Consider the following 12188-nt stretch of genomic DNA (forward strand, 5'->3'; position numbering starts at 1 on the left):
CAGTCCAAGCGAGCGGTTTCCCGCTGGGGGTGCTTAGGTACAATACAAGCATCTCCTGTGCAAACCCATGGCTTTGGCTGATTGTGCTTGGGAAACAGACATTTACAATGCAAGCCAGTATGGCAACAAAAACAAGAAGGTGGACGTGCAGGTGAGCCTGAAACGCAACTGAGAGAAGCGGTCAGTGGGCGACGGAAGGTTATACCGGACAACTGCTCCATGCATGTGCCAACATAAGAGAGCTAAAGTTATTTGGGCAATTCCGCAGTTAGTAACGTTACAAAAAAGGACGTTACTAACCGGCATTAAAAGCAGTTCTTTCTTCTAGAATGTTTCATGAAATGATTTCATTCTTTGCTCTGTTCTACGTCTAGACTAGGTTGATCTCTGGTGACATTAATGAGACTTTACATCCACAGATAGAGAAAGGACTCTTATCTAAATAATGAGAATGTCCCTAAAATGTAACGTTACTAACTGCGGAATTGCCCATTTTGTGTTTCTTTGAAAATAAAATGCAAAGCATGGTTTACAATGACTCAACCTGAAAAGATTAACAGCAGGATCAAGAGAACAGTCATGCCTACGATACAAGCAGTAAATGGCCAGAATAGCTTCTGAAAGTAGGATCCATTGGAAAAAGAGAAGGAAAACCGAAAACAAGGCATCTGCATGATACATGTACAAAAACAGTAGAAATTCCAATCCCTTATTCCCAACCATTCACACCCATGCCCACACCCACGCCCACAACCAGTCCACCTACACCTCCACCTACACTGTGAAGACATTCTTCCTTTGCAACCTTTTTGCATATCCAATACTCCACTACCACTTATGGATTTATACTATATTTTCCCACTATACCTCAAACACCACCAGTGGCATATGTCCATCCATCCATTGGGATCATACTCTGTGCAGAGCGTTGGTGCTGCCGAAGCAGTCTCCTTGGCTATTGGACACAATCCTGGACAGGTTGCCGCTCCGGCACAGGATATCAGAATGCTGGCACTCATTTTGCCGACCTCGGAAGGATGACAGGCAGAGTCAACCCCACCTGGTAGTAATTCAACAGCTGATTGGGATTTGAACTCAGGATCCTAGGATCCCAAGCCCACCACCCTAAAATGGCAGATGTAATATGGAGATGATCTCAAAAAGCACAAATAGGGAGGAACATCCATTATCATACAGGTAACGAGGGAAGGGGAACACAGGGACGTAAGTGGTGTGGCAGCAGTGAGCTAGTTGGGAGTATTCTCAGCAATTTGAATGCAATAAATTTAAGCGCAGAGCAAAACCAGCTCGAATAGAGTGTGTGAGCTATGACATCACAACATGATAGCGAACAAAGAAACTTTACATCAGAAAAGCACCACTTACGCTGGAAGGCATGATAGCCGGTCTTCTGCAGATTCTCACACAGTCGACACACAGCAGAAAAGACGTCTGCCAGCAGCAAGCAGCCCTGTGGAGAGACGCGTTGTATGGATAAGGTGAGAAGGTGCAAAATGCAATGAAAAACTAAACAACAGGTACGTGGACTGATAATGTAAGAATTTCCACAACATTGTCAAATCAAACTCCAATCTTGTAAAGCCAACCTGAATCGATGTATCCGACTGCTCACATGATGTACTCGGCTGAGGCTGCGACAGGAGGAGGCTGCTTTTGCCGCAAGTCACCAGAGCTCTACATAAGGTCAAGCACGCCGTCAAGTCTCTTCCCAAGGCAGGTGCTCGTGCCCTTAAGACCCCGATACACACCCAGTCCGGCTCTGCCGAGCAAGAGAGTGGTGGATGGTTGATACACTTAGTTCACAGAAGCGATCTCACCGTCGACACCTCCTTTTGGTTTCTCGGTAAATGGACCACCTGTTGGTATGGTGGTTGCAGCACCTGGGTATTTGTGGTTACAATAACAGGTCCAGACAACATTTACTTTCAAGAAAGGCAGTCCGCATTGAGGGACTTCTAGACACAATAAGACACAACATAAAGAGGAGGATCCAATGGCGAGTTCAGGAAATATCTGCAATCTCTTGGCCTCAGCCTCACCTTGCATGTTGAGCATGCGTCGTACGACCGCCGCCCCATTGCTTTCACTACCCGCCAGTCCCAACAAAAGAGCCAGTGCTCCACCAGCATAGAGACGTCCTTCTGCACCAAGTCCCTGCAAATGCACATAATTACAAACATGAAGATAAACCCTCCACTTCCTGCTGAAAAAAAACAAACATAGGGTAAGGTCCTGTTTTGAATCAACAATGAAATCTAAATAAATCGAAAAGGTTTAACCGAAGTTGACGAGAGACAATTAGGACTCATCTGAAGTGTAGACTGGCAACCAAATCTGACCAGACCAAGCAGGGCAAGCAGTAACCCATCTGCGAAGGTCATTATTGAGCTGGCTCTAGGTTTTAACCGACAATCCGACAACAACCTGGCAATTCTCCCGAGATGAGCTCTTTTCCAGAAGCTAAGAATCAAAATTCTTAATCCTGCCAACTTCAGCAACAGTTGAAACCACAGCCTATAGGATACCAGTCCGTAGTCTTCAACACCATCCCACTGCACCGACGTGCATCTTCAACGGCACGTGATCAGGTTGTAGAGTAGACTCACCAATACAACAGCTCAAGAGGTGACTACAGATTCAAGTTATGCATGTCCGTTGACCACTCAAATGTCCTCATTTTGTTGCTCCGAAGAAGTGAGGCATTTCGCTTTGTTTCACACAAAGACGTTCTTTCGCACCAAACGACTCTTCTCCTTTGATTTGTTTCCTTAAAATTATTCAGTTCTTCCATAAGCCTAAAGGTCTCATGTCCAATCAACACTGAACTTGCTAATGCCAAAAATGACTCAATGAGTTTTTGCCCGTTCTCCATAGGATTCCATGGGTCCATCAACTCCATCAACCAACGGGATCACGGGCTTTTCCACCGTGAAGGATTGCGTAGTCCGAGATGCAGCGCCTCCTCATGGCAGCGCACTGGAATGGCACATTTCAAGACCAGAAAAAAAAAAAAAATCTAAACCCACTTCAATAGAGAGGACCCGACCAGCTGAGAATTTTAAAAACTAAGGGAACGAATAAAAAGCAAAAGTACACTGTATCAAACAACAATTTTAATATAACACTTCAGGCTGCTCCCAGGTGATGCAAACACCTGGCTGGTGTATCGTGCTGAGTATACCGAAGTACGTCGCGTATTTATGACCAATAAGTAACGGTCTTGTCCCATCCGTGCCACCATTGTTTGTGAAGCCACCGCTAATTTGTAAGGAACCAGTTTTCCGCATATCTTGCGTGGTTGCTAATTAAGAACATGGAAGGAAAACTTTTGTCAGTTACATTCGACTCTTCAAACCTTTCCACGGAACTAGAATGGACCTCCCTCACACAGTGGCAGTTTTGTCTTACGTACTGCACGAAAACAATGCACCAGCACTGTGGACCTTTTTTGGACTTAAGTTGGTTATATGAGACTAATTTGACCAATTTCTGCAATTATATAATTACTTCCAGGAATAATAGTACTAATGGTAGAACTTCAGACGGGTTCATAACCATTGTAGCCTCCGGCAGTGACAATACCCCGTCAGTGAGAATACACGTACAAGCATGCACTCAGCGGTAATTGTGCAGAAAGCCTGCGGTTCGATTTAGCATACATGTGTTTCTCTGTGAATCGGCAATTTAAATGAGGATATGAGCTTGGTCTAGCAAGTCAGGTTGGGGATTGTGAGTGAGGATTATAATAATGAGGGATTCAAATAATCAAAATAAGTAAGTAAGACGGAAGGATACGGAATGGGAAAATTCATACTAAGGGGGATTTAAAAAGGTGAGAGACTGTGAGAAAAGGTACCTCATTGACAAAAATGACTGAGGTGAGGAAACAAAGAAGAAAAAGAGTGAAAAAGAGGTCGAGGAGGGGGGAGGGAGGACTGCTCAAAAAGGGGCCAAGGGGGGAATGGCTCAAAAAGGGACTGATGGGGCATCTGAATAAGTGGCAGGAGAGGTTGAGATACTTGGAAAAGGGGAAAACAGGGAGGGAGTGGGTGGTTGGGAAAACTGAAAGGGGGCGGGTGGAAAAGTGGAAAGGGGGGTGGTTGGGAAAGCGGCAAGGGGGGTGGTTGGGAAAGCGGAAAGGGGGCAGTTGAAAAAGCAGAAAGGGGGTGGTTGGAAAAGCAGAAAGGGGGTAGTTGGAAAAGCAGCAAGGGGAGGGCAGTTAGAAAAAGCGGAAAGGGGGTGGTTGGAAAAGTGGAAAGGGGGGCGGTTGGAAAAGTGGAAAGGGGGCTGTTGGAAAAGTGGAAAGGGGCGGTTGGAAAAGCGGCAAGGGGCGGTTGGAAAAGCGGCAAGGGGGCGGTTGGAAAAGCGGAAAGGGGCGGTTGGAAAAGCGGAAAGGGGCGGTTGGAAAAGCGGTAAGGGGGCAGTTGGAAAAGCGGAAAGGGGCGGTTGAAAAAGCGGAAAGGGGGTGGTTGGAAAAGCAGCAAGGGGGCGGTTGGAAAAAGCGGAAAGGAGGCGGTTGGAAAAGTGGAAAGGGGGCTGTTGGAAAAGCGGAAAGGGGGTGGTTGGGAAAGCGGCAAGGGGGCGGTTGAAAAAGCAGAAAGGGGATGGTTGAAAAAGCGGAAAGGGGGCGGTTGGAAAAGCAGCAAGGGGGCAGTTTGGAAAAGCAGCAAGGGGGCGCGGTTGGAAAAGTGGAAAGGGGGGCGGTTGGAAAAGCGGCAAAGGGCGCGGTTGGAAAAGCGGAAAGGGGGGCGGCTGGAAAAGCGGCAAGGGGGGCGGTTGGAAAAGCGGCAAGGGGGGGATGGAAAAGCGGAAAGGGGGTGGTTGGAAAAGTGGAAAGGGGGCGGTTGAAAAAGCGGAAAGGGGGTGGTTGGAAAAGCAGCAAGGGGGGCAGTTGGAAAAGCAGCAAGGGGGACGGTTGGAAAAGCGGCAAGGGGGGCGGTTGGAAAAGCAGCAAGGGTGGTGGTTGCAAAAGCGGAAAGGGAAGCGTTTGCAAAAGCAGAAAGGGGGGCGGTTGGAAAAAAAATGGACAAAAGGGAAATTTATTATTGCTCCTTACACTTTCAACTTACTCCTTCCTTGCATCGACACTTTATTTATTCAAAGGAATTTGCAAAAAATATAAATGTAGATGTAATGAAGGTACGATTTGAAAGATAGTGTGGGTGACAGATTGAGAAATAAAAGAGTGAAAGATTCCATATTAATGGGGAATGAAAAACAGATGCTGAACAACGTGTTTATATTCACTTTGTGTGTAGAATACGTCATCAAACTGCTTGGAGCTGTTGAGCGAGCAACAGCATGCCGCAAGTTGCATCTGTGGTTAATTTGTGGGTCTTCTCTTGTAGCCAAGACAATGATGTTAAAGCACTTTCAACTGGCTGTCTTTGGCAAAGTTGCAAAACACGATTTGATTGTAGGAGAAATTTCATGGATAATTTTTTGTTTTTTTAAAAGAATTACTGCTCGGAAAAAGTTTCCGAATGCCCTATCATCGACTACAGAACAATTGAACCGCCAATGGCATGTGCGAGACGAAGGGATTATTAAAGAACCAGTAAAATACGTCACAGCAGCAGTCATCAAATCAATGAGAACAGTAAACAAATACTACAACAAATTGCTTGGTAAGGACAAGTTGGAACAAATCCTTTTATTCTGCAAGTCGCAGATGGCCAAAAGTCAGAAGCAAAATCTCCCTCCAAATTGAAACAGGCCACAGTCTGTATGGAGCCTTCGTGGCCCATAAACCTCCTCAGTATTACTCTGTAGCCTTTCAAGCTGAGTGCCATTTTCAGTCTTTTTGCCTGTTTTTACCACCTCCCCCACTCCACCCAACCGTACTTCTTTTGAAGATTAGTTAGGCGCGTGGTCCTCTCAAGCTCTGCCAGCAAATCGCCTCCAATCAGCGACCCAGTGGCAACAGCCACGTCAAAGTCCCAAGAGGGCTGCTTGCCGGCTGTCACAAGGCAGCAACTCAGTTTGCGCCCTCACCTAACACTCGGTGATTGGCCAAGGCGTGTTCGTCATTTCCACGTGCATGATGAGCCAAACTCAAGGAACGCCTTCTACTTTGAACATGAGCGGACTTTGCTTCCGCGGCACCAAAAGAATTCACCGAGAGACCGAAGGGAATCGGGCCTAATAAGATTGAAATGCTATCCATTCTTGCGCTCTCGAGTCATTCCCTTCGATCTAACACGGCACCCCTGCCGTTTGAAAGCCGTTTTGCCAAATAAAATTATTTTGGACTCACGGCCACATGTTAGCGTAACTTAAAACAGAAAGAACAAGACATGAAAGCGCCTTGGGCAGGCAAGGATTCTCTGAGCCATGGATCGTTTTAAGCAGCACCAACTGAGCTCCAAAGTTGCATTTTTCATTGCAGGATGGGAGAAGTTGGAGGGAGGGAAGGGGAGGGGGGGGGAGTTAGATCATATGTTAATGGATGCATAAAAGATCGTATGGTTTCGGATGGGAGATGATCTGAGATGGTGGTCAACGGCTGTCTTGAAGACCTGGGGGTAAAAATGAGATTGAAGAGAATGGAGGGAAGAATGATATTCTGGATTTTTAGAGTTTCATTAGAAGGGGGAAGCTGGTGGACAACGTGCACCCTTCAGATACCTTGGGGGGGGGGAGGGAGGGAGGTGTGGGAGGAGCAGCGAGAGGGTAGAAGGTGTAAGACCAGAAAAATTCCTTTTATTTGTGTAGCTCGCCCATACCCTATCCCATGGGAGTTTGTAAACCTGGTGCCCTTTGTCATTTAACTTCTCCTTGAGTCTGGACAATTATTTTTTATATATATATATATATATATATATATATATATATATATATATATATATATATATATATATATATATATGGCATTATAATCATAATTATATATTATTAAAAAAAATGTATAAAAATTATTTTTTACCAGCATTATAATCAAATCTCGGTTATGACATTCGGCGAAACGTTTCAGTAGTTGTAACTCCCACTGACAGGTCAGGAACGTTTATCCAGGGCCCGCATGGACAGTTTAAATTTAAAAAAATAAACTTTCCTAAACAAACATGTGGTCATTTAATGTTTTCATAAAGGATCATAGAAGGAAGAAAAGACCATAACGGAAACATAAAGAAAGTTAACAAACTCGAAAGAGTAATAATGTAAGTGGAAAAGTGCAATGAACCAAATTAACCTAGAAGGGCACTCGGTAGAGCGCACACCTTCGCCACGCGATGCTTGATCCACGAGAACATATCGGGCCCAACACATTTTTTGAAATATCATTCCATACATCGTTTTTGGCCCAATCTCTCAACGGTGAAGAATCACTTTGAAAATTAATCAATTATCATATGCAGATCCGTATTCGGAATTTCACCGAAATCGAATCAATTCGTCCTTACCAAACACCCAACCTGTCCACAACTTTTTGAGACATCGTGGTATATATCGGTTTAGCCCGATCTCTTATTGGTGAAGAATCATTTTTAAAATTATCAGATCAGGATCTGGATTCAGATCTTCACCAAAATTGAATCATTTCTTCCTAGTCACACACCCAACATGTCCACCAAGTTTCGTCCGAATCTGTACACAACTTTTTGAGATATCGTGCTATGTATCGTTTTTGGTTTGTTATATTTTTGTATACCTTGTCGAGGCTCGTGTGAGAGCTAACACACAGAGATGCACAACAAGGGAAGCAGGAGACAAGAGTGGCGGGAGAGGGAAGGACAAAACAGTGTGGAACAGAGACATGAGGAGATCTGTGGAAGGGAGAGGGATGGGGCAAGGTACGCAGGGTAAACAAATGGACACCACGGGGACTTTCAGGAAAAGGAAGGAAAGCAGGGAATTTGAAGGAGGTTGGTTTGGGGTGGATTAGCGGGGGTAGAAAAGATCATGGTTTTGGATGAGAGAAGACAAGAAATGGTGGTGAACAGCTATTTTGAAGACCTAGAGGGAAGAGTGGGATTGAAGAGAGTGTGGGAGTTTGTTCCAAAGGTAGGAAAAAAGAGGAATGAAAGAGTGAAGGTGAGCAGTGATTTTTGATTTTGGTAGTTTTACCAGAAGGTGGTTGCTAGCAGACCTTGAGCACCCTGTGGAAGTATGTGGGGAGGGGGGGGGGACAAATTTCAGACAGAGCACTAGGGGCGAGGCCAGAGAGGAGATGCTAGAAGATAGAAAGACCAACGATCTGCCTGCGGGGAGCGAGAGACAGAGAGAGAGAGAGAGAGACAACGAGGGAGAGAGAGAACGAGAGAGAGAGAGAGAGAGAGAACGAGAGAGAGAGAGAGTGAGAGAGGGAGAACGAGAGAGAGAGAGAGAGAGAGAGAGCGAGAGAGAGAGAGAGAACGAGAGAGAGGGAGAGAGAACGAGAGAGAGAGAGAGAGAGAGAACGAGAGAGAGAACGAGAGAGAACGAGAGAGAGAACGAGAGAGAACGAGAGAGAACGAGAGAACGAGAGAGAACGAGAGAGAACGAGAGAGAACGAGAGAGAACGAGAGAGAACGAGAGAGAACGAGAGAGAGAGAGAGAGAGAACGAGAGAGAGAGAGAGAGAACGAGAGAGAGAGAGAGAGAGAGAGAGAGAGAGAGAGAGAGAGAGAGAGAGAGAGAGAGAGAGAGAGAATGAGAGTGAGACAGAGACAGAGAGAGACAAAGACTCAGCCTCATCACGAGAGATACCAATGATCCTAACTAAATGCCCTGGTTTCCACAGCATGAAGCCGAGAAAAGTGAGACGCGGGAGCACCTGCCCAGAGGGGAGGGCAGTACTCCATCAGGCTGCGGACAAAAGCTTTGTATTTGGTCAAGAATTCAGGTGTGAAATCTCTCAATGAATCACTTGAAATATCTCAATGATTTTGGCCCTATCTCTCAATGGTGAAGAATCACTTTAAAAATTCCAGTTGTCGGATCCGGAACCGGATCTTCACTAAAATCTAATCACTTTGTCCATGTTACACACCCAACCTGTCGACAAAATGTCATCCGAATCCGTCCAAAACTTTTTGAGATATCCTGCACACAAACAAACAAACAGGGGTGAAAACATAACCTCCTTCACTTTTGGTGGCAGAGGTAATTATGGAAAACCAGTTAGTTCAATGGTTACTCAAAGTGAACAAACCATGTAAGAGTTGGATTGGTGGCTTTTTTTTTTCCTTTTCTTTTCAATTCACAATTTAAAATACCTGTGAAGGTCTTCCAGCCTAAAGCAGAAAAGCACTGCCATTGAACCTAAAACAAGCCTTCTGTGCTGCAGCTAAAAATAACTCGAGGAAAGAGGTAACTGAGGCCTAAAAATGAAAACAAATAAATAAGTGTGTTCCCAGCAACATATGACAGCAGAACCTCGGGCCTGAAAACAGAACAAATGGATATTCTCATTTTGGGCTGATAAGAAAAAGCTAACCTAATCGTGCACTTCAGCTGCACGGAACTGTGGCTTTACATCATGTACAAAGTACAAATAAACTTGAAAAGAGATAAAAGGATCATTTTACGTAATGCTGTGATGTCTTTTTCCTGTTGTAGTTGAATTATGTGGGACGTAAGTACATCAAATGCCGACTTGCCTACTTACGACCGGGCGCCCTACGTCCGCCACAATGGTACTTCTAACAGACAAATCTGATGTCGAGTATTTTGACAGCAGCTGAAACTCCCACTGACAGGTCAGGAAGGTTTATCCAGGGCCCATTTTATGCCGACAAGAGATTGTCGAACTGTCATGGTGGGGATTCATGCAAAGTTTTTAGAACGGCTGAGAATTTTCCCAATCCCTTCACGTCGACAAAGGGCTGGTGGCGGTTACCGTTTACACCGCAGCGATCGACAATACTGCAAATTATTTCCGTGGCGTTGATCTTTCACACCTAATCCGGAAACTTCCGAATCCAGCAGAAGTGGCCAGAAATATGTGGAAACTTCTGGGAGATTGAAGTGAAAGAAAAAAAATATATATGATGCAAGATATAATTGGGAGGGGGGGGGGGCAGGTTGGGTTACTGGAAATACATATATTTTGATATTAAGCGAGATGAAAATAATTAATGATCATATAACTTGGAGAAATGAAGTACTAAAATGAAGCCAGATCATTCTGTTAATGTAGGGACAAGAAAAAGTAACTTGTTTTTTTCTTTCTTTCTTTAAAAAAAAAAATAGATACATCGTCAATCTGTCATATTAAATTTTCAACTTCTGAAACGAGGAATTTTTTACAAAAAAAAAAGGTTGATCATGTGATATGGCACATGACCCTTGCAGTATCACAAAGTTGTGGGAGCGGAAGCACAATTGCAACTAGAAAGAGCAATCAAAGATTGTTGACCCTCAGCAGGACATATTTGTGTGGTGTATTTTGTGGCAAATAAATGGAAGGCTATACTTAATGAAAAGGTAGAAATGGTCAAGTTATAAAGGTGTAAAGGTCAAATCAAAGGTCAAAGGTCTGAAAAATTGTAAAGGTCAAATTGTCTGAAGGTGGAAAGGTAAAAAAGGTGTAAAAGTCAAAATGTCAAGAGATGTAAAGGTCAAAAGGTCTGAAAAGGTCTAAATTGGTCTAAAGGGTCGAAATGGTGTGAAGTGTCTAAGGTGTCGAAGGTGTCTAAAGGATCTCAAAAGGTCGAAGGGGTCTAAATGGTGTAATTTCAGGTCCAATACCAAATTTGAGTTTTAAAAACTTTTTTCCCCATTTTCACCCCTGTGACCCTAAAGCCCCACCCCATGGGACATGAACCAGGGGTCAAATCCAAAAAATCGTTACATCTCTCATGCATCCCCCCAATAATGATTGCATATAGAAAGTTATGCCTGGTGTTGGCTAAGTGATTAAGGTGACGGGCTTGGGATCCTAAGGTCCTGAGTTCAAATCCCACTCTCCCGTTGAATCAATACCGGGTGGGGTTGACTCAGCCTGTTATCCTTCCGAGGTCGGCAAAATGAGTGCCGGCTTGCTGGTATCCTGCGTCAGAGTGGCCATCCGTCCAGGACTGTTCCCAATAGCCCAGGAGACTGCTTCAGCAGCACCGACGCTCTGTACAGAGTATGGTTCCAGTGGATGGATGGATAGAAAGTTGAATTTTAAAATGTTGAAAAATGCGCCCGAAATCGCATTTTTTGGTATTTGACCTTTTGACACCCCTCACCCCACGGGGCACGGTCAAAAATGACACTGCTCTTGCATCTTCTTGCCATGTGATGATCACAACTACCAAGTTTGCTGAATTTTTGCCCAACCATTTAGGAGGAGATAGTGTGACAGACAGACAAACAGACAGACAGGGTACAAGACAGCAAAAGAGCACGAGATGAAGAACCACCTTGCTACGCATGGAGGCATCCGCAGAAATATACTGCGCCAAGTTGCTTAGTTTGCAACATGAACCACAAACACATAGTGTATATGAGCATAACAAGGAAGCTCTTACAAACATACAAAACAAAGTGCAGAAAGGAGGATTGTGAGTGTAATCAAATTGTGCACAGTAAAGAACATGTGCAGCTGCACATTGTTACAGCCTGACATGAACCAGAACTCATGGCCCCTTCGTCCCTTCCATGGCAAGTAAGGTTTGTGCCAAAGCCGTGTAACCGTTAATTAATGATGGCACTTCATAACACCAGCCATTCCGCAAACCTCACTGAACAAACGAATGAAAAACGACAATTGACCCGTGCAAAGCTATGGATAAGCAGATCATATCAGGTCAACAGAAAGGAATTGTACACATTTCCTTTTGTTAAACGAAGCTATGAATGAAAAGCAGAAAACAAGGGTAACTAAAATGTCTCTATGCCGAGACCTGCTCACGTCCTGCCGGCTCGATCTGGACTTTCTCCAATTTCCAGGGTCTGTCAAGGCGCAAACTTTCAAAATATAGCAACGTCCTCTCATCTCGTATCAAGAAAATTGTCTTCTATTGAAGGAAACAGCTTTTCACATCTTGTATAACTAGAAGTAAATGAAGAATAAATGAAATATCCTGTTGCTCTTCACCACCAAATCGGTGAGATGTCCTCATCTGTCATCTTTCAGATATCAGCTGCTGATGAACATCATACCATTCAACGTAATATCAAAGGTCAATAACCATTCCATGACAGCTGCAGTTGGAGCTCAATTTTTAAGCCTCCACCTATATGACAGGGGAAAGGTTA

The 12188-nt window shown here is 44.4% G+C and overlaps 1 protein-coding gene across 5 annotated transcripts in view; it reads right to left on the minus strand.

Moving 5' to 3' along the window:
- The window catches only part of THADA (THADA armadillo repeat containing), a 202531-nt gene that overhangs the window by 144893 nt on the left and 45450 nt on the right, over positions 1–12188 (minus strand). For 4 of the 5 annotated variants that reach the window (XR_015051759.1, XM_085857381.1, XM_085857384.1 and 1 more), the window contains exons 7-9: positions 2061–2175; positions 1608–1780; positions 1387–1471 (exon numbers count right to left, since the gene is read on the minus strand). Coding sequence is in view for 4 of the 5 variants with exons in the window: in XM_085857381.1 (XP_085713507.1) it covers positions 1387–1471; positions 1608–1780; positions 2061–2175 (373 nt within the window). In the remaining variant the exon portion in view is untranslated. Of the gene's footprint in view, positions 1–1386; positions 1472–1607; positions 1825–2060; positions 2176–12188 lie in introns of those variants that run through there. The other variant, XM_085857382.1, reaches the window with a different exon arrangement.

This window comes from Eptatretus burgeri, chromosome 15, assembly GCF_056783735.1.
Source record: "Eptatretus burgeri isolate ZD-2024b chromosome 15, Ebu_testis_v1, whole genome shotgun sequence".
Taxonomy (NCBI): Eukaryota; Metazoa; Chordata; class Myxini; order Myxiniformes; family Myxinidae; genus Eptatretus; species Eptatretus burgeri.